Here is a 26,669-nt window from a genome sequence, read left to right as displayed (position 1 = left end):
GAATTATTTCTTTTTACTGACAATCGGTAAGGTCAATATTCTCATCAAGAGCAAGCTCTTTCTTTCTTTCGCTCTTTCTCTTTCTCGTTTCTCCGAAAAATTTAAATGAATTTAAAAAACAGCGTCTTGTCTCGTTTTTTTTTTCGTGTGTCTACTAAAAAAACAACAATAACAATTAAAACAACAAAAATTAGAACAACAATTAGAAAAATTAAATGGAAATTCAACAGATTTGATGAATTAGGTCATCAGTCATCAAATAATTTTGATAATATACAACAGATTTGGTCAAATATTTAGACTCATAAAATAATTTTATAATGCGTGATCTAGTGTGAAAAAAAAAATTAAAACATTGTTAGTAAAGTTCAATAATCTATCTTGAAATCATTGCTCAACTTGCAATTTGTAAATTAAAAAAAAATATGTATAGAATAGAAAAATAAATAGAGATTAATAAACAAGTAAATTATTGAAAAAATAAGAAAAAAGAAATTGTAAAATTAACTTTTAATAATAATATACCAAATAGGTTTAAAAAATTTTTATTTTTATTTTTCAGAATGGTAAATATACTTATTTAAATAACATTAATTCATATTGTACTTAAATTAAACATAATTATTATTTACAAATTTTATTATTCATTCTACATAAAAATTATTTAAAAAAAAAAATCTATATATGTATACTTTTCACAAATGCAATAATTATTGCTACAATAATTTCATTATGAATAAAAATAATCTAACAATGAATGAAATATATAGAAAAAAATAATAATCGCATATTGCATTGAGAAAAAATAATTTCTAAATAATTAACAATATATAATACAACAAATAAATTATCTAAAACCTAACATTAAAAAATTACAATATTTTTAAATAATTAAATTCATATAAACACTTTTGATAAATTAAAAATCTAAATTATAAAAAAGAAAAAAAATCATATGCTTAAAATTAAAAAGAAAAAAAAAAAAGAAAAAGTTACAAAATAATTTTAATTGAGTTAATTTTTAAAAATAAAATGTACAAAATTGAAAATAAGATGATTTTTTTTTTGTTTTATGTATAAATTGACTAGTTACAAATACAACAAGTGCCATTGTCAAAAAAAAAATAATATCTATACAATTTAAAAAAATAAAAGTAACATTAAAATTATTGAAAAATTAATTATTATTATTTTTTTTTCACTCTTAATAAGGCACATGTTATTGCTGTTGTTTAAAATTATTTTAATTTTTTACATAATAGTAAGAGACACACACACACAATTTATTGCTTTTGATGGTGATCATCTATCTTATACTTGCAGATGCACTAACTGTGTAAATACTGATTTGTCAATATAATAGCGTCAGTCAATAATAATAATTCACCCACGTGTTAAACACAATATACCTTAAAACTGTTATAAATTATTTCTTGTCTGTTAATTATTTCACGTTAAAAAATAATAATAGAAAAAAAAGGAAAAAGTTGTAAGGCACAGTTTTATCTATTCGCATTGGTTTTTGAAATTTCACATTTGAGTATTTTGTAACAGATACGGAAATGTATCATGATCTTCTTCATCATCATCATCATCATCATCATCATCGTCATCTTGTAAATTTGATTCTGCACTTGATGGTGGTGTGTCAAGTTGAGGTAATCCAAGATCCAAGTATTCCTTAAATAAATAAATTGATAAATTAAAATTTGCATACTTGAAATGTTTTTTTCGTTAAAAATTGAAAAAAAAGAAAATAGATATATAACTTTGAAAAAAAAAATAAAATATATTTGTTGATTTTTCTAAATGTAAATACACTCAATGTCCATTAGTTGTACAAACGTTGAATTTATTTTTTTTTTTTACCTCGTTGGCTGTTATCGTTAGTATCTTGTCCAGGTACTCAACGAGCTCAGTGAATGTTGGTCTTTCTTCAGGCATGTAACTCCAACAATCACGCATCAGCATATATCTTTAAATAAATACAAAAAAAGATCATTATTATTGGCTTATTACTTTTCAACTGGTAACCAGAATATTTTATTTTCTGGTGATTTAACTGGGACCTGATTTCAAAGTGAAATGAAGAAAGAAATAAAAAAAGTTGCACAATACATACATGTCAATAGAGCAGCATGGTGGTTTCTCCATTCTTCGACCAGTTTTTAACCATTGTAAAAGTTCCTCAACAGCTGATATGTATGGATAAGGAGTTGCACCAAGTGTCATTATTTCCCACAAAAGAATTCCATAAGACCATCTAAAAATTAAATTAAGATAAGATTAATTTTATTAAATATACAAAAGACATTTGACAATAACAAATATATAAATATTGTATATCAAAACTTACACATCAGATTGTGTTGTATAAACACGATCAAATAATGCTTCTGGTGCCATCCATTTAACTGGCAATCTACCATCAGTTGTTTTTCTATAATAATCATGACAATGAATGTCTCTTGCAAGACCAAAATCAGCAATTTTAAGAACATAATCATCACCAACTAGTACATTTCTTGCTGCTAAATCACGATGAATACATCTTCTACTTGATAAATATTCCATTCCTCTAGCAACTTGATATGCAAATGATACTAAATCTTTTTGTGTTAATATTTTTTTATCTGTTTGTTCTTCACCAATTGTTGGTTCATATCCAGATGTTGGTCTGTGTCTTCTCAAAAAATCACGTAAATTACCATGTAATGCAAATTCAACAACAACATAAAGTGGACCACCTTGTGTACAAGCACCAACAAAATTAATAATATTTCCATGTTTACCAATCATTTTCATGAGTTCCATTTCTGATACTAAATCCATCATTTCAGCATCAGTATGTCCTTCTTTAAGCATTTTAACAGCAACAATATTTGGTATACCAGGTTTACCAGTTTTAGTTTCAGCAATAACAACTTTACCAAATGCACCTTCACCCAATGATTTACCAAGCATTAAATGATTACGTGATAATTCCCATGCACCATCCATTGGTAATTCATATTCAGATATACAACCACCATTACTATCTTCATTTGTAACTGTTGATTTTTGTTTTTCAATTTTAACTATTGGCATTAATAATAATTCTTGTACATTTTGTGCATTTATTAAATTTTGTTTTTCAACAATTACTTTTTTTGTCCATTGTGTTACAACAGCAGCACGTGCTGTTTCAATTGCTAATAATTTTTTCATTTTTTCACGTTTTAAACGATGAAATATATATATTACAACAACAACACCAACAGCAAAAAATACAAACAAAACTGCTGCAAGTATATTTAAAATGAGAATTTGTGGACGTGCTTTAACTGGTACCCGTGGTGGTTCAAGAGCTGTAATTATTTTTTATTTTTATCATTAAATAAACTTAGCATATTTAAATAAATAAATAAAATTAGTATTTCAATATGAAAATAGTCTTACTTTCAACAACAGATAAATAAGCACTGCTAAATGTTTCACCAAGTGAATTTTGTGCAATACAAGTGTACCATCCTTCATCTTTTTCAGTGACATTTAGTAATGTCAACTCTTCTGGATTATCTTCACCACCAGCCTAATTAAAATAAATAAATAAAAAACATATAAAATCATAAGAATATAAATGAAATTTCTAAAAGAAAAATTAATAAAGCTTCAAGTGTTATTTTTAATAGCTGGTAGAAATATTTTTTCGATAAATTTTAATTTGTTAAAAAAGTACATGTAAAAGATTGCATGCATGTTATATACAGGATGATTTATTATTATTATACAAGTGTGTGTTATATGGTGAAAAGGCATAAGAAATAAAAAAAAAATATAATTGCGAAAGACATGAAAAGCATGCCCACCTTAGCCTCGACCCTCATGCTTGAATTTGTCTTGTTGAGGGTGTCGAAAGAGTTATGCAGTCCATGATACCACTCAAGATGACGATGTGTATCAGAGAGTACCTCACAGATGAAACTAACATCGCTTCCAATAAGTGCTGTCTTGTTTGTTGGTGGTCGTGTCAGTATTGGACGATGTTGAACACTTTCTGTATTTAGGAGAAAATAAAAAAAAAAGGCCCAACCACCGGTTTAACGAAAATTTTTAATTAAAGGAAAAGAAGTTTATAGATTTACACATAGATTTAAATTAATGAAACTTAAAATAATAATACACCAAGGAGAAAAAAAAAATAATTGATAAGTAACGATTATTATATACAATGACAAATCAAGGGTCTTGATTACATTTAGCCTTGCTTTGTTCTTGTTTTTTTTTTTTTTTTTTTCGCACAAAGAGAAAAGAATTTATTGCATTTAAATAAAGCTCATTTGAATGAAATAAATTTCACATTTACATATAATCAAATAAATGATTTATTTGTAAATAGTTTTTATAACGAAATAAATATTAATTTTTATAAAATATAAATTAAATATTTGAATCAAATGAAAAATATATTTGGAATAAATAAATCATTTATTTGAATGGTTTTTTTTTTTTTTTTTAACGAAATAAATATTTATTTGTATTAAATAAATTAAATATTTGAAGCAAATAAATGATTATTTGTAATTATTATTACATCAAATAGTAGATTAAATAAATTTTATATTTATTATTTATCTTATTAATTGTTGTATGAAAATTTTTTTAAAATTATAATAGAAAATAAATCAAATTCGAGTACATAAATTTTCCGTAGTTTCTTCTTATCATTTGAAATAAAATTTATTCCTCACGCAAATTAAATTAATATTTGATTGAAAAAAAAATAATTTTCTATATTTTTGTCAAATGAAATAGATAACCTTGTAGTTTTCATGTAAATTTATCTATTTTTGTTGAATAAATGACCATTAATATCTCAAATAAATTCTTTTCTCTGTGCATAAACGCTGAAAATTTTATTAGCTTAACATATAATAAAAAATAATAATAATTGTAAGTTTGAAAACACATAAATGACGTATTAGAACACATTGAAAACATTAATATATATGTCAGTTATTAAACCATCCACCGAGAAATATAAATAACGATGAAGCTGAAAAATGTATTTGTGTGTTTTTCGAAATGGCATGTATATATAATTTTGTTCCAAGTACAACCATCACCAGGTGCTGTAAGTTTATTTATTTATTTTTTTTTTGTTTTTTTTTTCTGGTATTGTACCTGAAGTAAAGTTCCATTTGGTTTTTCCTCTTGGTTGCCTGAATAATTGGCAATTTTAAGCCATTGTATCCAAGGCTCGAGATCAGATACAATTGGACATCTAAATGTCACACTTCCATTGATAACAACTGTTGCATTTTTTGGAAAACCCTCGTTGATGTACGGTTTGTGCGGGAAACGTTCTGAACGATTTTTTGGATATTGTTTTTTTTTTGTTTTTACCATTTTTTTATATTTAAATTTACTTAACTTATATTAATTACTAAATACTAAATAAATGTGTATATTAAATTTTGATAATTACCTATGACTTCAACGTTGAACGTGTGATCAATGCAACCAAGATAATTACAAACACGACAATTATAACTTCCACTATCAGTCATAATTAAATCTTCAATTCTAAGTTGCCATTTATTAATTGTTATTGAACCAACAGTACGTTTTGGTTCTTCATCATTTTTTAACCATGTTATATTTGGTACTGGATTACCATTTGCACCGCAACGAAGTTTTAACATATTACCAGCTGGTCTTACAACTGAATTATGTAAATCATTTGGTTTTGAAAATGATGGTAATTGTTCTGGTGCTGTTTTATTAAAATCACCAGCACTTGTATCAGATTTATCATTATCAGATTTTTCATTATCAACATCAGAATCTAAACGAAGTGATCGAGTCTCTGGTAAATCTAAAAATAAATATATATATTTTAAAATTTATTAAAAAATATATTTTCAAGATCCCTGGTGAAAATGACTTCTCCGATTTTCTTTGATTTTTCTCAATTTTTCTCCGATATTTTTTCGATTTACTCGGTATTGCTCCGATTTTCTTCGCATATTGTTAAATAAAATTTTTTTAGAAAAATCGAAGTAAAACAAAAAATCATTTTTTCCGATTATCTCTGACTCGTTCCGATTTTTTCCTATTTTCGTCCGCATTTTCTCCGATTTTTTCCGAATTTTAAAAATCGGAGAAAATCGAAGAAAAATCGAAGAAACTCGGAGAAATTATTTTCACCAGGGATATAATTTATTTATTTTTATAAGAAAAAAAAATAATATATTTACTTTTTGAATTTACATGAAGTTCATTTGGTTCATCTTCTTGTCTTAGTCTGATCAAATTACCTTCATATTCAGCTTGATCATTTTGACGCTCATCATTTTGTAGTCCATCAATGATAACACTGACATTTCTCCATTCAATTTTTTTAGAATTTTGTATTTTACATGCATAATTACCACTGTCTTTAACATTAACTGATGAAAGTTTTAATGTTTGTTTTATGACTTTAATACGAGATGGTGAACCACGAATAACTGAATGATCCTTGAACCAGGATGTCGTGCTGTTATCATTTTTTTTATTTGGCAATTGACAACGTAGTATCAATCTGTCTCCTTCCAATAAATTCACAACTGGATTGACTTCATCTGTAAAAATAAATATAATAAAAATGAAATCATTGAAATAATAAACATAAATTTCATGATAAAATTAGAATCAAGTGGATTATTAAATTAAATTTTCTGAGTATTCAAATGAAAATTACACGTGTGATCAGTATTAAATTTTTAGTCGATACAAAATTCGTGGCGCCAAGAAAATTTTTACTCAACGCCCACAATTTGTGATAAATATATCTCACCTATAATTTAAAAAATAAAATTATAATTTTATATTTAACCGACAGATTTTAATAATTAATAACGAAAATTTATTTAAAATTTTTTTTTTTTTATTTATCTATCATAAATTATATTTAAAAAAAAAAAAAAACTGAAACATTAATTTCAAAATATACAACAACAGTTGTAATAAAAAACAATTTAATAAATTTTCAACCAAAAATATAATTATATATATTTTAAACATTTTTATTTATGATATGTAATAAAAAATAAAAATTATTTGATTATAACAAATTACATTCAATATAAAAAATTTTAATAAAACAATTACGAATTAAAATAATAAAATAATATTGTCAATGATAATATTATATAATAAAAAATAATCTAGACATAATAAAATTATAAATAATATTCATATATGAGCACATAAAGTGTTGAAACAATTTTCTAATAATTGACATTATAACACTTATTCCCATCAACAGGATAAATAAATATATTTGACCGAGATTTACAATATGTCGATGAAATAAAAATTGTAAAAATAAAATTACAAAAAACAATAGTTTTATTTAATTTCCTGCCGATGGAAATATACCATAAATTTATCAAATTCTTTATTCATTTTCTTCTTCAAAATTTTCTAAAAATAAAACATGATCTTTTTTTTAAAATCTATTTGCAATAATTTATTTATATTTTTATTAAAACTAGCTTGTATAATAATAATAAAAAAATATTTACAAATAATTAATTTAATTATATATCGAAAAAAAAAAAAGATAGCCTCATTCATAAGGATTTTAGTGAAGATGCTTTTCAGCAGTTTGAGAAAAACAAAAAAAATTTGGAAAACAGCCAGTATGAAAATTTTGAATTGACAAATATATATAACCCTTCTTGAATTTACTAGTTTAATAATAGATACACGATGTCTAGTGTAGAAATTTCTTGACTCAGTACAACATATTATTCACCTTCTCGTGATTCACATTCGTAATTTTTGATTCAACATTTTGAATCAATGAAACTTAAATTTTCCAAGTGTTATTTTAATATTAAAAAAAAAGAAAAATTATATACTTGACTGACATTTTGTTTAAGCTTTAAATTGCTACAATTGAAAACCAAACATCCTGTTCTCTTATTTTATATTATAAAGTAACAAGATCCCTTGTTTTTATAATCAAATTTAAATCGATTCTAGTTTTTTTTTTTTTAATTTATTTTAACGTCTGGATAACACATGATACAGGATTTCATGTTACGAGCTAGAATCATGTGGACTAGTATTTTAATGTTCCTTTTTTTTTTGCCACTTGATATAAATCACTTGGCAAAAGTAGCAAATCAGAGGTATAGACGAAATATTTTTTTTTTTTTATTTACTCAGATCATTAGGCATCATCACTGTAATGCCTAAGATGTTTATTATATTTTTGTTATTTTTTTTTCAAATTTTTTGCAAGGATTGCTCTTTTTTTTCATTTGCTTTTTTTCGAATGAAGGCTGCCGATTATGTGACGTCATGGGCCATCTGGTAATCGACTGACAGGAATAGAATATTTTCTAAATGCTCGTCTGAAAATTTTTACAATATATATACTTGTAAAAAATATATAATGTAATTACATCATGGTGAAAAAAATTTCTGATGATGGAAAATTATACAGACTTTCAATGCGTATTTATACAGTTTACAAGTTTTTATTTAAAATTCGGTGACAAAAGGCAGAACCGGATGAAACATTGTTTATTTCTTTATGTCAAAATGTGTTAACATGACTTTAGGGTGTTTTTTAATTCTTCGAAGTATATATTAGAATATTTAAAATACAAATATTCAATACAATTTTTTTAAATAAAAAATAGATAAATTAATTTGTAAATATATATTGAATAATTTTTACATAAAAAAAATTTAAATATTGATTCATTATAGAAAATAGTTTTGAGTTGTGAAAATAAAATTTTTTTAAATATTAAATTATTCGATACTTCGATAAGTAAGACAGACAATTTTAGTACTTGCTAAGATCTATATTTAAACGAAGCTCATTTCCCGGGCAAGGCGCGCAAGTTTAATTATTATATCTATATTTTCTTTTTAAATAATAAATGATGAAAATGTTAATAAAAAAATATATAAAATAGTTGTTTAATTCTTTTTTTGTAAAATTTAATTTATATTTTTAAGACTGTATATTGTATTTTGTTGTATTTTTTTGTGAAAAATTAATATAGTTATTGGCAGTTTTGAGATTGATCCATCAGTAAAACTGAGTAAAGAAAATGAAAAAAAAAAAATAAATGAGCCTGCCAAGATTGAAATTTGAAAGACAGATGTCATCTAAAAAAATAAAAAAAAATTGACAATATGCCATATCTTGTTAATAATAGTTATTTGTATATATATTTACAAGACACTGTATTTGTCATGACCCCATCAAAAAATATAAAATCTGCCCCGCCTATTCTTTCATTGTACAATTGCGCAGATATTAGTAGTCATTACGCCATTGAATACATTTAAATAGAACAAAGGACTGGGTATAACCAGCAACAGTGATTCTCATCCATATATATGTATATATAATAATTTTGTAATAATAAATATATAGACCTTCAGATATACAGTCAGACTGAATGAATAGATCGAAAGGGTAATGATGACATTCAGCGACCCTGTTTAATTGAACAATTGATATTAATCATAATATAAATAAAAGAAAAAAAATTTACAATAACAATATTATAAGTAAAAAATAAAATAATAAATAAATGATAATACAATAGAGAAATATTATAATTGTCAGGCATTAACCCCCTGGTCTAGATTTTAATTTGTAAATTTATGTTTCATAAATAATGGAAGAGATTATTTGATTTTAAACAAATTAATTAATTAATTGACATGAAAATTACAAGGTTATCTGTTTTATTTGACAAAAATAGGAGAAATTATTTTTTTTTCAATCAAATATTAATTTAATTTGTGATGGATAAATTTTATTTCAAATGATAAGAAGAAATTTCGAAAAATTTATATACTCGAATTTGATTTATTTTCTATTATAATTTTAAAAAAATTTTCATACAACAGTTAATAAAATAAATAATAAATATAAAATTTATTTAATCTACTATTTGATGTAATAATAATTACAAATAATCATTTATTTGCTTCAAATATTTAATTTATTTAATACAAATAAATATTTATTTCGTTAAAAAGAAAAAAAAAAAACCATTCAAATAAATGATTTATTTATTCCAAATATATTTTTCATTTGATTCAAATATTTAATTTATATTTTATAAAAATTAATATTTATTTCGTTATAAAAACTATTCAAATAAATCATTTATTTGATTATATGTAAATGTGAAATTTATTTCATTCAAATGAGCTTCTCTCTGTCTATACATAAATATTTTTAAATTTACAATATATTTTATTGAAATTCTCAAGGGATGAAGACAGCCCGAATAACAGACATATGTGTGAGTTTTAGGTTTTAGTTTCGCCGAATTTTCTTAGGACTAAAGCATTAAACAACTAATGCTGTATGGATTGCAGTCCAACGTTGTCATACGAGTGTGTATCTGGACTCCAGATGTCCTAGTCATTTTTTAATGTTTTTAGAAAGCGTAACATTTACTTGACAGGGTGAAGATATACAATATAAAAAAAAAATAAAATAACTCAAAGCGCCCCTTGAAAAAAAAATAAATATATTTTTTATCAAGCTCTGATATAAATATTGTGAAATAAAATATTTAAATATCCTCTATTTCTTTAAATTTCAAATACTTTCACACCACAATCGTATTGTGAAATTATTTAAAATACAAATGCAATTGTTTCAAGTAAAATAATAATTACAAAAGACAAAAAACTAACACGCTGAAGGCGCGCCATCATTCTTGTTAAAAGAAAATTTTTATTTCAATCAATAATCAGGTCGCGTAAATTACCGTTGTTTAAACGTGAGTATTTAAATTAATTCTACGAATTTAGTTTATCACGTTTATATTTAAAGAATGCAAAAAAAAAAAAAAAAAAAAAATGCATTTGACCCTGAAGAATTTATAAGTCGATGAATCTATAACTGATTGACCATGAACTGCAATTTATTATATGCTCTCAATCAATATCTCTATTGTTAATTAAAACCATCATAATCATCGACTCATAAATATATAAAAAAAAATAATCTTTAATTATTCAAAATAACACATCTAAAGATTTATAATCTAAAAAAAAAAAAAAGATAATATACTTATTTATATTTTTAAAATAAATTTAAAAAACGTGTCTTTTCAGTAATAAAAATATATATGTGTGTGTTGACGCACTGATCTCTATATATGAAAATTCTTGGAGAGGATTAGGAAGATATATATCGTTAAGTTTTAAATAGACTCATCGGAGCTAATGCACTATATCTTAAATCTTGACCATAACCATCACACCTTATATACATTCTCTTCAGATTTTATCATGTTTTTTTTTTTTCATTTTTAAAAGGTGTAAAAAAAATAAATAATTGATCAAAAATATTCATGTTTAACAACAGTCTTTTATTTTATTTTTCATCAGATATATAATTTTAAATAAAAAACCCTTTTAACTATTTATTTTGATGCTTGCTTGCCACGTGGGTAAATAAAATAAATAATAAAAATTATTTTTTATAACTTACCTAGATTCACAACTTTTAAAGCATCGGTATTTACAATGCTGTATAAAATAGCAATGATTATAATATCGATTATTTTCATCATCATCCTCATCCTGAATATTATTTCAGTCTTTTAAATTTCAACTCAGTCTCGACATTAGTTTATCTGTAATTAAAAAAAATTAAAAAATTATTTATATGGTTGTTTATTATGAATATTACTAGTCATTAAAATTCATTAAATAATTAAATTAATTTTACATTTTTTTAATCATTTATTCACTCATTTTAAATAATTTTTTTCAATTAAAAAAATTCCATTAAATTATTTTTAATTAATTAATATTGATTGCTATAATTAAAAATTGTAAATTAATTTTTTTTAAATAAATAATGAAAATATTAAATTATTTTCAGTGATTTTTATCTATTATTATTTTTGAAAAATTTTATCTTATGAAATAGTTGACGAGAAATTTATAATGAATGTACAGCTGTCTGGAAATTAAATAAAAAAAAAAACGAAATATATTTTTGGCAATGTTTCAAATTTTGAAAATGCACTCAGTTACTTTTGGGTTTATGCTGTTGAAATATTTGAAGATATATATATTTGAGGATTTAAAGTTAATCCTTTTTTCTTTTTGCAAAAAAGGCTTGGTTATTCAAAGATCATGGAGACACTTATTTCACAATGTTTACGAATCATTTGATATACAAAAATAGAAAATATTTTAAGATGAAAATTTAATTCAACTTGTGTTTTTTAAAAGTGCATATTTTTTTTTTTGTATATATTCTTTGTTTTATCAATTTATGAGTTTGTCTATTTTATTATTATTTATTTATTTTTAAAAGTATCATTTGACAAGACATCAGGGTATAAAAGCTTTTCATCAGAACGCATTAAAATTTAAAACACAAAAAAAAGAATATATATAAAAAATTAAAAACACCAGATAATATACTTTAAGAAAAATGTGGCAAATATATAAACGTGCTTTTGATGCGGTTTAAAAATTTCAGCACCAATTGCATTCTATTTTTATTTTAAAAACCAACTCCCTTCGTATATAAACGTTCCAGAAATTTTTACTAGAGCAAAAAGAAAAAAAAAATCTCAAACAATGTTACTTATCTTCTGGCATATACAGTATGTATGTATGTATTTTGTGTGTTTTAAATTTTTTTTTTAAGAAAATTACAAAGACACGAGCAAACAATAATTTAAATTCCCAGACCACCCAAAAGAATTTGGATTTCTTTTCTCGTTCAGTGTCCTCACGAGGAGTCGAAAAATAAAATCAAAAATAAACGAAAAATATATTTAGAGGTAGCCTAATTTGACGTTCAGGTAGATCAAAAAATCCCGAAAAAAAAATTATAAAATTCCATCATCATCATCATTATTATCTTCATTATAATCAATATGTAATTTTGACGATTGTGCACGAAGATACACGTTGATTGTACGTTTAGTTGAAAAAAAATTATTATTATTTGGAAGATAAATTTATTTTTATTTTCGGTAGCTGTACAATTATTATTCTCAAGAGTTATATTCGCGGTGCGAATGAACTTTAGTGTCATCAAAAATTCATCAATAGTTCATCATATAAAAAAATTTAATATTTTATATATTATTACTCGATTATGCATTATGCAATCCTTATATACTAGCGGACGCGCGTACACGGAAGAGTTGTTGTTTCCGGTTCAAAAAATAATTACGCCTTTTGCGTTAAATTCACTTTGTAAATCACGAAATAGTTAAATTAATTTTTCTTAAGATTATTATTTATAATTTTCGACAATATTTATCTATATTTTTTTTCTTGCAAATAAAATCATTTTGCATTAGATAACTGCGCAAATCATTATTTTGCTCCAATACTTTTAACGTAAAAAAAAATATAATAATGTTAAAAATGCGTTGTTATATTCATTTTTGAATAGTGCAGCGGTGACACATTAATAGTCCAATATATTGATATTAAAAATAATATAGAACATTGTACTTGATAATTAATAGCGACTTGATTTTACATTTTTTTTTTTTACTATATCAAAGATAAATAAATTGTTAAAAAAATTAAAAAACTATTTCAACGAACGTCTATCTCTAAATCATTATTTTGCACCAATGTTTTTTAAGGTTTTATTTTATTTTTTTCACGTTGTTTAAACAATGAAAAAAAAATAATCAAAGTTTAAAAAACATATATATATATACCTGTTGATAATGTGAACGGGCGTAAATCTTTGACCCGACGAAAAAAATATATCCTCGTTGTACGCCATTCGGATATATCCAAGGATGCGCTACTGGTATATACCATCCTTAGATATATCCGAATGGCGTATATCGAGGATATATATTGTAGCGAGATGGTATGTGTCATCGCCATTCGTCAATGAGGTATTTGCTTCTAAATATTTATGTACAATATCGAAATAAAAAAAATCAAATAATAACAGATCAAATTAAAGGAAAAGTTTAGATTAGAATCAAATGATCCATTTATTCCCACTCTCTGATTTAAACATTAAATATGTATAAAGAAAATTTATAACAAGTCTTTTTATTTTTTCTAAGTACATATCTTACTATATTTTTAGTATCTTTTTAGTATAAACATATTACTATTCATTGGTGTAGTCGCATGTAGTGAAAGGTAGTCACGTTTAGTTATAACTACATATATGTAGTATTTGTTCTTTTTCAATACAACTTTTGTACCAATTTCATGTAGTCCTTGATGAAAATATTTTTTCGAATTTCTCCGCGATTACTCCGAATTTTTCTCATGTTTACCCATGCGGAGAAATAAGGAGGGAGTTTTTTTGGCGTGGGATAATTACTGTGAAATTTTTCCGCACTTTCTCAGAAAAATACTAACTTGAAGAAATGTGAAAAGAAATATTTTTGACTCGGAGAAATTTTTCCGAACATGTCTTCAGTTGAGTCTTTTTCTATAATATAATTAAAAATCTATAGTTGGAATGTAGTAAATGGTTTAGTCATTATATTTTTTTGGTGTAGTTATTGTAGTTATGTATAAGGTGTAGTAAGTGTAATGCTTGAGGTTTTTGACTACACTTCGTAGTCGTGGTGTTACTAATTCTGGCAATGCATAGCCCCTCGATTATTTACTTTTAATGTTTCGATATATATATTTATGTATGATAAAAAAATTTATCAGGGATTATATGCGAAGTAAAGATATTTAAAATTTAGAAAATGGACCAAGTTCATTTGAATTTATACTCTGAATGGCTTATCAAAATCAACCATATAATTAAGCCCACAACATGAGACCATAAAGTTGAATAAGTTAACTTTGTCTACCAATATCACAAATCATGTATTAAATTAAAATTGGTAAATGGCTTGTGAATGTATCTGTATGCGCATCCATATACATCGAAGTCTCTTGACAAACAAGAATTTGTGAATAAGCTGATTGTAAAAGGTATTTTATCTTATTTATTTATTCATTTTTATGTTTTTTATTTTCAATGTTTAATTTATTTGGGTACAGATATTGTCCTCAGAATATCCTCAAAAAAAAAAAAAAAAATTGTAAGACATGAAAATGATATTAGGATGGTCAATCGGATCGAGGATTTGAATATCGTCAGGTGATGCAGAAGCTAGGGAGAATAAATTTTATAAAAAAAAGGTTTGATAAGAATTGTTATTAAAAAAAAAGGCAATTCAGCATGTAAAAATTGTTCATCAACATAGTAATTTAGAAATACTCGTACAACCGATTATCAATCTTTTTTCATCAAAACAAAATTGTCAATTAAATTCATAATTACTCAGTAAGTATAAAATATAATCAACTAATTTTTTCATTTCTAAATAATAACTACGCATAAATTAAATATAAAACAAGTCTTTTTAGTATCATAATTTCCCACGTTTCTTTGACTATATAATTTTTTTTTTTTTTAAATTTTAAAAATGAAATTTATTACCATAAAATAGAACCACTAAAATCACGTGGTTAGAATTATATGAAAAAAAAAAAAAAAAAATCCCATAGAATAACTTAAATGTTGTTTAAATAAAACATTATTGTTATTATTATTTTAAATATTAAGTCAGTCATCCCAAAAAAATATACACTGCATAATAACAGATTTTTATTGTAAAAAAAAAAAATTTTTTTTTTCAAAAGTTATACAGCCTATTGTGAGAACCCTTTTTCAAGTATATTTAAAATTTATCTTGCATATTGTTTTATTTATTTATTAAATTTATTATTATATTTTAAATGACGGACCTTGAAATTTGTTGTGAATGGTGTGTATATATAGTCGTGGTCACAGAGAGAAGCAATAATTCACTTGGGTCTTTGAAGGGCCCCACCCAAAATTTGAACCTTATAATGCTTTTTTTTTTTCTTTCAAAATAAAATAATAATAATCAAGTATTTAAAAATAAAAATGACAATTATTTGAAGTAAAAATTATAATGATTAATTTATATAATGCTACTGCTGTACTTCTGTAAATATATGCATTAAAAGTGGATCATCAATCGTACTAATTGTCTGTCTTTTTGACGAATAACTGTTGAATATTATTGTCGTTCAACATCCGGTAAATACTTTTGGTACACAAACTAAACCATAAACACAAAAAAAAAAAAAAATTATATTTATTTTTATTTTAGCTTGTCGGGTAAGATTTAAACATTAAGGTGTCCCCTGTTTATACGCATGCGTTTTTACTGATTTTTCTGGTCTATTCGCTCGCGCCAAAACACATGTGACATCCTGCTACCATCTTGTAAATTTTTTTTTTTTATTTTTTATATTCTCTTATGTAGTTTTTTATTTTCATAAAATTTCATTTAAAAATGTTATTTTTTTATTACCGGGCTTTTTGTGTGCGGAGAAGAATTCGAAATAATATTGTGTAAAATAGACAAATGGCAATTCATTTGTGGGCTGATTGTTTCTATTGTTTTTATAATTAAAAAATTTATTTTTATACAATGACATTTACTGGATATTGCAAAATTAAAATAGCTTTTTTTTTTTTAATGTTTGAATTTATCAACGTCTTCTAATATGTACCCACGCATATATACACAATTTAGATAAGATTAAAAATTTGTGTCTAGAATAAATTATACAAGTAAGAAAATAAAAGAAGAAAATAAATAAAAAAAAAAACATGAAAATTTATGAAAAGTTAAATATCAAAAAATATCTTGTTGAATATTTACATTTGAATTTATTTCTTTTATCTGGTTTTTTATTTTTATTTTCTACCTTTATAGATGTTTTCTTGGCTTTATCAAAAGGCAAATAATATATACTTGAAATTCTCGTATTTTTTTTGTGTTATTTACTAAAAGTACAGATAAATTTATATATTTATTTGCTTCTTATCATTTTTTTCAAATTGTTCTGATAATTCAAGTTCAAGCTTGATATTTTTTTTCATATAAATATTAATAATTTTAAATAATTCAAATTTTTTTTTTTTTTTGCAAATGCAAATTATATAGGCGCCGGGTTTCCGTTTCTGAGAATTAAGCCAACTTCCTATGGCCAGCATTAGAACATCTGTTGAGATTTTTTTTTTTTACAACTTTTTATGTTCAGGGTTACGGTAGGCCTACTACCAGCTTGACAAAATTATTATTTTTTTTTTTTTGAATCAGGTCAACTATATACTACTATGTAGTGTGAATAAAATACTTGAAACTATTATCATTGATAAAAATTTATTTGATTAAACTACCGAAATAATACTCAATGACTTTTCTGATAAATAATTATTATATACAATTTCAATCTTGTTTCAGATAAAAAAAACCATCCGGGAATAAAATATCGTGGTTTACTATAGTTTACTTAAAAAAAAAAAATCATTATGTGGCTTATGTTGGTATAAAAAATCACGAGATATTTTAAAATTAAAATTGATAATTATAAAAATAATACAAGCATAGTAACAAATAAACCGAATGATAATTATGACTATTTAAAATTTGTCAAAAATATAATTATGACAAGAATATGATTATCTCGATAAATAAATAAATATTACATTTAAAAATTTATTTATTTTTTTAAATTTACTATTATCATATAACTTGGATAAATTGAAAATTAATTTATTAAAAAAATTAATTAATTAGTCATCGTATTGTAATGATTCAATGTTATTATTATTTTAAATTCAATTGTATTAATATTTAAATCATTTATTAAATGTTTATTTATTTTATTTATTTGTTATATATTATCAATCAAATAATTATTATCATATATGATCTATAGATCTTTGAAAAATTTGTAATTTATTTATTTTTTAACTTGCTAGTTGTGATATTTTCGTTGAATAAATAATAAGACTGTTGAATAAAAATAAAATGCAATAATAATGAATGTAATATTTGAATTTCTTGATGTTATTTCTTGGTAAATTTATTAAAGTAAATGAGTGGGCCAGCTCCTCCGCACGCGTACTACTACAATATGTCTGATAGTTGGTAATGGACCGTTTCCTGACCAGACGATGATGGCCAACTCGATGAGTGTTATTTGCCTGGCACAATTCAACCCTGGTATATAATATATTTTCACCATTAAAATCTTCACTTGACACTAAACATTTACTATCTATCCTACAATTTATCTATACAAATAATCATTACAATACATTATCCAACTTTCTAACTTGAAATTGTCACTTTAAATTATATATATATTCAAATTATTCAATTTATTTAAAAATATATATATATTTTATTTTTAATTTTTATACAAATTTATATTACTTGTAGTCGTGTAAATTAACTTCCTTTATACAAAAGTTTGCTCAAAATTTTAAGGGCCTTCAGAAAAATCATATATATACAATAAATAAGTAAAAAAAAAATTATCATTTTTTTATTTTACGAAAATAATAAAAAAATTTTCACGTCACGATTATTTTATAATTGGAAAAAAAAATCACGTACAACGTAACACGTTTCTCCATCAATACCAAAACAAAAAACTTCAATAAATAAGTAAAAAAATGGAAAAATAAAAATATATATAAAAAAAAAGGAATTATTCATTAATTCACACTAAGTTGCATAGGACCGGAAGTCGTGATTCGGAGGAGGTCTTTTTGAATTTAACGCACCGGAAATGATAAACGAGACGGCCGCAACTGATGCCCATCATCACGAATTTTCCAAAATAAAAAGAAAAAAAAATATATACAACAAAAAAACAACCCTGATAAAAACCATCGTGGGTGTTAAATTTTTTATGCAAAAATTGTAAAATAAATATAATTGAATATTTATTTAAAAAAAAAAATAAAATAAACACTGTTATTTATTTTTATGCGAAGAAAAAGAAGAATGAAATAATTATAAATGAATGAAAAAAAAAAAAAAAAATCTTTATTTGCAAATGAAAGCATTGCTCTTTATTATTACACTGTTGAAATGAATTTTTTTCATTTTATTTTTTTCATTTTTTGGGTATTTAAGCGAGACTATTCACAACATTAAGGAGCACACATATATGACTCATTCAGATAAAGATGAGTGGTTGTATTGTCATATTTCAACAATGTTAAAAAATTTTTTAAATTAAAATAACAAAAAAAATAATAAATTACAGAATAAATTTGTTATTAATATTTAAATTTGTAAAAATTCATTTTTAAATTATTTTTTTATCTTTTGAAGAAATATTTATTTATTTATTAATTTATTGTTGAAATTTTAATTTAAAAATGAAAATTACTAGTCTTTTTTTTATTACGAAAATAATAGCATTTAGATTTTTGTATTTTATAGATTTTTTTTATGTAAAAAAAAAATTCTATTTTCACGTAAAAAATAAATTACCAGGGATTTTTTTGTAAGCTTATATTATTTTTATAAATAGAAATAAAATAAATCAAGTTATAATAAAATTGGATTTAAATTTGTATGGTGAATAAAAGAGCATAGAAAAAGTCTTAGAATTATTATTTAATATTGTATATAAAATATTTCAAATACCCTGTGGGACACTAGCGATGACAATCGACATTGAATAACACTTTGAAATTCATCAAAAGTAAGTCAGAATATACCCACATGGATTTTAAAATAAGAATCTTTTGCAAACAATAATTGTCATTATTAAATTTAACAATAGCCATTTAAATATTTTATTTTATATATTATATTTATTGTAAACGGAAATTCAATAAATTTATTTCAGTCTCTTTATTTTTAGCAAACATAAAAAAAATAATTAATTACCATTAAATTCCATATCTATAATTAGTACACGATTATTTTTATTTAAAAAAAGAATTTTTATTATTTGAAATATTGAATAAATAAAAATAAAAAATGTGGCTAGTCATTATTTATTTTGCTATAATATATTTTATATTTTTTTCTATTTTATTTTTCTATCTATTTAATTTCTAATTTAATCTAATGATGATATTAACTATATTTACATTGATTTTACAAATGAAAAAAAAAAGGAGATAAATTAAAACTATAAATGTATTTTTTATACTAAGTGAACGCTGATTGATATCAGGTGGTGACATAACATGCGATTTTATTCAAAACCGCCTACATTATTTCATCGTGAGACGAGCTATAATATACAAGTATTATATTTACAAATGTTGAGTCGTTCATTGAGACCACCAAAAGCGTGTGGGATCAAAAAAAAAATAAAAAAGAAACTGATTATACTGTGTCACACTATTAAAGTTGATTTTGTGGAATTGTCTAAAAAAAAATCTAATTACTGTATTTATATTCTGTGTAAATTTTTATTTTAAATAATTGACTGTTTGATAAATAACCCGTCAAATTGGTATATATTTTAAAGTCACATCTAATCAGTTATTTTGTTTGGTAGAAATTTTTGACTAATCGATCCAATAATGTCTACATGAAATTTAATTAAAAGAAGATTATTAAAAGTATCAAAATAATATTTAAAAAAATTATTTTTAATTAAAAATATTTAAATTGTTTTGTCTATGATTTTATTTATATTATTTTCTATTGCCTGAATTTTTTATCAGAATTAATTTTAGAAGGTTTATAATTAAACTCGTCTGATGGAGATCAACAACGAGAAATATTTAAGATTAAAAGATCTTCGGTCTTTTACCTCTCTCTTTCTTTCTTTCATTCCCTTTTTTCTTGAATTTTTTATTTATTTTTATTTTTTATTAAACAACAAAAGTTGATTCCCCGAGTTGTTGAGACTCTTATAGCTACTGTAAATTCCAAATGTTTAAAGAGCACTTTGAATTATTCGTTGTGCTTGATAAGAGTAAACTCATGTCGTATTTTTTTTTGTCTATAATTAATTTAGTAATTCAAAATAGTAATTGTCAAACAAATACAATTAAAAAGTAAGTTAAATTTTCTATTTAAAAATTAATACTTGAATTCAGTAGTTAAATAGTGTATAATTAAAAAAATAAAAACAAAATTTACTAATGACTTTTTAAATAAAAAAATAGTGTGCATAGAAAGAGCGAAGTTATATTTTGATAAGGGTGTCTGATGGAATGGTCTTTTGACAGGACCCACCTGGACAATTTAAAAAAAAAAATATAAAAAATTAAAACCAACAAGAACTCAAACAAACCTGTTGGCTTGTTCAAGTCCTTCATCGCATCTGTCTAGTTAACTTTATTACTTTATTTCAATTTTTTTTTCTTTTTTTTTTTTACTCATCTTATTTTACACACACTTTCAAAAGGTATATAACCTGAAATTATTAATTTAAATATTTCAATTTTTAATAAATATATAATATTTATTTTTCACTGTAAAATGTTTAACTTTTTATGCTTGAGAAAATTTTCCAGCAATTATTAAACTTGCAACGAGTGTAATTAGCGTGAAAGGCGGTTTCAAGATTTATCGTGTGGCTCGTGCTCATACCTTTATTATATATATATATTTTTTTTTATTTTTAAAAATGTATTTTACATTGTGTTATTATATTCTATGTATAATATTTTTTTTAATTTATAAAAGGGGAAGATAATGATGGCATGAGTGGTATGCTGTAGAAAGCTTAGGGTAATATATCCAGCTTTAGTCTTTGTAGGGTCCAAGGTTTGTTGAGTACTTCAAAATGCCTAACAAGATGACAGTAAAGACATATTACCAGTTCCATGAAGTCCAGTTTCAACTACTTGATTTACACCATTTGTTTCTTCACAATATCAACACAATGTTAATTGCGTAATCAAGTGTAATTTAAGAAGAATAATATAATATATCATCTTGCCCTTTTTTTGTTTTTCGTTCACTCAAAGTATTTTAAAATGATAAAAATATAAAATTCTTTTAAATTCAATGAATTTATATATTAAATCAATTTAATTATATTTTTTTCTTTTTTTTTTCATATAAATATTTATTATAAAAAATTGAGAAAATATGGTAAATATAATCTTAAAGTTTATTTATTATTTTTTGTATATATATATCTACCGAAAAAATGAAAAAAAAAAAAATAACCAATTATTCAATTTCCAAAAATATTTTTAAGTAATTTATTTATTTTTTTTTTCATTATATATATTTTATCAAATTTTATGGCGAATAATAAAAAGTATAAAAAATTACTTTATTATTTTTTTTTTTTTGTGTAGGTGTTTTTGAGTTTAAGTTAAAATTTTTTTGTTAAAAAATATATGTATTTTCTGCTTGTTTGTGATATTCAAGTCGTTTGGTAGTTATTAATATAAAACGAGGTATAGAAATTCAGAGTTTGTGTGTTGTTTACAGCATGATATTTTAGTTCATTTATTTTACGATTTTATTTTTGCCACATATAAATACCATTTATTTATTTTTTTTATAGTGTTATTAATGTCAGAGAATTCAGAAGCGTTGAGGAAGTGATTAATCGCAAATTTAAAAATTTCATAATATCTGAAAAAAATAAAATTATCAACTTTTTTGATGTATAAATTACTAGTTTATTTATATTCGTCGTGTTTAAGGTAAATGCGAGAATTATTGCCAGTTTTATATATATATTAACAAGCCATTTACAAATTTTTATTTAATACATGATTTGTGATATTGGTAGACAAAGTTAAGTCGTTCAACTTTATGGTCTCATGTTGCGGTCTTATAACTATATGGTCGATTTCGATAAGCCATTTAGGGTATATAAATCCAAATGAACTTGGTCCATTTTCTAAATTTTAAATATGCCTCGTATATAATCCCTGATAAATTTTTTTATCATACAAAGATATATCGAAACATTAAAAGTAAATAATCCTAAGTGCAGCCACTATCGAAATTTTTATTTTTTTATTTATTTTTGAAAGATAATAGAAATCGTATTTTTAAAAATTATTTTGTCAAACTACTTGTCTAGCATTCTACAATATATATAATTAGTATTATTCAAAATTTATTAATAGCAAAAAAGACGTGTATATTAAAAGCAAGTTTGACATTACAAGACACTTTTTTTAAAATTTGTTTATACTTTATAATTTTTTATTAATAATGTTAGGAAAATTGTAAATTGAATGAAAGCAGTGAATTGTGATAAATTGAATGTTATTTCTTTAAACAAACATTTTTGACTTGTTATTTTTGCAATGGGTCATTTGAAATATGAAAAAATTTGTTGGATAAATTTTAGAAAATTAATCTTCAAAAATAACAACAATTGATATATGAATTTTATTTTTATAAATATATAAACATTTTGATTGCGATTTTGACAATTTAAAAATAAATTGAATATAAATTTTGTTCCAGTATGATTAACAGTACAGAGTTGTATGTCCATTGGACTTGAGCTTTTATAATTTTTAATTATAAAAATAACCTAAAGGTCAATAAACCCAAGTTTATTATGATTATTTATGAGGGGTTATAAGAAATGTATTATAGAAAAAGACTCGGGTGAAGAAATGTTCGGGAAAATTTCTCCGAGTCATCTCGTTAGTAGTTCTATTCTCTTCTCGTTTGTCCGAATGGGTCAATATGAGAAAAATTCGGAGTAATCACGGAGAAATTCGAAATAATCGAGGAGAAATTTGGATAAATATTTTCACAAAAGTTGTAGTGAAAAAAGTACAGACACTATATATAACTAAACGTGACTACACCTTCACTAAACGCATGGTTACACTCAGAGTAACACCATTTTCATTATTTTTCAATACATCCAAAGTACTAATTTTATATTTCTATATACCAATTACCAATTAAATTTGTCCTTGTCGCAATATGATATAAGCTAAAAAAAAGAACTTAATTTTTTTGATGAGTGGTTTTATATAAATATTGAGAAATTATTCATTCATGTTTTCATATATTTTCGACAGTAAATAAATTTTAATTGAAGAAAATATAGTTTATAACTATAATAAACAGTCGTATATGTCCATTGGACTTGAGCTTTTTTAATTTTTAAATATAAAAATAAATTTAAAGTAAAAAAACTTAAGTCCATGGAGATATGCGCCTGTTTATCATTATCAACAGGTATACCATGCGTAAACATATGCTTTTTAAACTTTGATTAATTTTTTTTCATTAGTTAAACAAAGTAAGAAAAAATAAAATAAATAAAACCATAAAAACATTGGGGCAAAATAATGATTTAGAGATAGATAGTTCTTTGAAATAGTTTTTTTTTTTAGTAATTTATCTTTGATGTTTTGATATAGTAAAAAAAAATAAAATTTAATATAAAGTTGCTATTAATTACCAAGTACAATCTTCTATTATTTTTCATTTCAATATATTGGACTATTAATGTGTCACCGCTGCACTATTAAACAATAAATATAACAACGCATTCTACTTACAATTATGGGTTCAATGATGCGACTATGTCACGTTTCATTCGACTCAAGATGATGATTAAACAAGATAATAAAACTGAAATTTTTATTTTTTATTAACATCAAATGGTTTATATCTCAGCAACTAATTGAACAAACTACATTTTAATTAAAAAAAAAACTATCAATTTATATTTTTTCACAAATCAAAAGTTAAAAATTGCAAAGTTAAATATTCATTCAAAAAAAAAAAAAAACTACTTGTTAGACATTTATACATGTGAATGTACATTAATCAAGATTTAATAAATTTTTTTTTTCTCAAATAAATAACAATGTGACAATGGTCATATCGTCGTTTACTTCAATTCAACCGTGAACAATTTAACGAAATGTTTAAGATGATAAAAGATCTCCAAGAAAAAAAATAAAGAGAGAGATGAAAATAAAGGGTTAAACACGCGACTACAAACACGCATACAATATATAAATACAAGTTGTATTAAAAACCAACACATAAGATTTTTCAAGTACGTCTCATTATTCTATTCCGACTTGTGGAACCCGACAATCTCGCCTTATAAAATAAACCACTCGAGAGTCTCAGCGGTGCGATCTGTCAAATAAATCGCAGTCTGCTTCTTGTACACGGTGGCTACGTATATAAATACATATAAATTTTTTAAATTTTTTATTTATATATATGGCTTTTTTTTTTGTTTCGTTATTTTGCTTGCCCCCTTGTCGTACTCGAGTTGTATTATTCGATATGTACATAGACTCATCTCACGCCTTTACTCTTTCGATTCATGAAATAATCCAGGGCTAAATTGACTTCAAGTACAAGAATACAATTATACCCACTGTTTAATTTTTTAATTTTTTAAGACATTCATTATTTCCCATGGTATTATATTCTTTTTTCATTGACTAGATTTTGATTAAATTAATCATGTTTTTTTTTTGCCTTAAAAAAAATGATTTATTGATATTAATTTAACTAAAAAAAAAAATTTTTTTTAATTACTCATTAAGGAGCTATTTAATGAGTCATTTAATTACTCATTATTTAATTAATTTAGCTAATAATTAATTAAACATAAAAAATAGATATTATGGTTTTTAAATTTTATTTTGTTTGATCTTTGTTTAGTTATTTATTTAGTTATTTATTTATGAAAAAATTAATATATAAAATTGGTATGTTTATTTTGTGACAGCGGATGTGTAGTAAAAAAAAAATAAAAAATATTCTGTCTAGTTTGTTGATCATTCTTGTTGATATCAATACCAGAAGCATGTTCATGTTTGTCTTATCTTGTAACTAAACTTTGACTATTACTATTTAAAATTTCATCAAGCGAACACGAAAAAAAATTGAAAAGGTTTCTTATTATAACTAAATGAAGGCATACTTAATAGTGAGCGAAAAAAAAATAATAAATTAATATAATTCAATTGTATAAATTGATTAATAAAAAGAAAAAAAAAATTATATAAATTGAAGAAATGATTTGAATTTTCAGTAACTTGTATTGAATAAAAAAAAAATAATAAAACAAAATTAACATAAATGTTATACATTGTGAGATTTTAAAAATTTTTATTAACAATTATCAGAGAGTCCATGATTTTTATAATATCTCTCAACCGGTTTAACATATTAATAAACATAAAAAATAATTAATGACAACTTATAAACATTGAAATAATATTTTTTATAATTAAAAATATCATCAATTTTTTTTTATTATTTTTTCTATTTTTATTGACATCATAATTTTATAAATTAGACCAATTAAATACACTAATTAACGATTAATTTATTTTTGTTAATTTAAAAATTTAAAAATTAACTTACCGATTAAAAAAAATAAAATATTGATGATTATAATTAGCTGTTTTGTTTTAAATAATTTTAGTTGATTTTTTTTTTTAATTATTAATAAAATAGTTTTAATTGTCTTCAAATAAAACCGCACTGTAATTTTTTTTTCCAATTAAAAAAATTATTTTTTAAATTTTAATCACATTAACCACGTGTTTTTTTTTATTTATCCATTAATTTTTCACATTTTTTTTTCTTTCAAACAGTCTCACAGCACAATATTCACAATTATTTTAAAAAAATTGTTTTTTTTTTTTTAAATGTCAATTAATAAATTATAATAAATAATAGTTAATTATTATAAATTTGTTTATTTAGAAATTTAAAAATTGATTTTTTAAAAAAATTTACGATAAACACGTTTCGAATTATTGAACAACAATGATTTATTTGGTTGAATTTGATAGGATGATACCCGAAGGAAGCTTACGCGAAAGTGCCAGAGCGTCGCTTGAAATAAAC

General features: G+C 23.2%; 1 protein-coding gene across 3 annotated transcripts; it reads right to left on the bottom strand.

The window, feature by feature from the left end:
* Positions 1 to 528: 528 nt before the first annotated feature.
* LOC122849000 (fibroblast growth factor receptor homolog 1-like) lies at positions 529 to 26,669 on the bottom strand. 3 transcript variants are annotated; one of them, XM_044147504.1, is made up of 10 exons: positions 26,181 to 26,669; positions 11,513 to 11,657; positions 6,240 to 6,605; positions 5,468 to 5,857; positions 3,849 to 4,036; positions 3,439 to 3,571; positions 2,357 to 3,347; positions 2,123 to 2,263; positions 1,870 to 1,975; positions 529 to 1,680 (listed from the first exon to the last, which is right to left on the bottom strand). In XM_044147504.1, exons 2-10 carry the CDS (start codon positions 11,601 to 11,603, stop codon positions 1,531 to 1,533), a joined length of 2,556 nt encoding a protein of 851 aa, XP_044003439.1. In that variant the 5' UTR covers positions 11,604 to 11,657; positions 26,181 to 26,669; the 3' UTR covers positions 529 to 1,530. The 3 variants fall into 3 exon arrangements, with proteins under 3 accessions (XP_044003439.1, XP_044003442.1, XP_044003441.1); XM_044147507.1 differs by lacking the exon at positions 3,849 to 4,036 and adding an exon at positions 5,164 to 5,345 and having other exon boundaries at positions 26,181 to 26,644; XM_044147506.1 differs by lacking the exon at positions 26,181 to 26,669 and having other exon boundaries at positions 11,513 to 11,677.

Source organism: Aphidius gifuensis, linkage group LG2, assembly GCF_014905175.1.
Source record: "Aphidius gifuensis isolate YNYX2018 linkage group LG2, ASM1490517v1, whole genome shotgun sequence".
Lineage (NCBI taxonomy): Eukaryota > Metazoa > Arthropoda > Insecta > Hymenoptera > Braconidae > Aphidius > Aphidius gifuensis.
The sequence above is the reverse complement of the archived record's forward strand: the minus strand, read 5'-3'. Positions and strand labels throughout refer to the sequence as shown.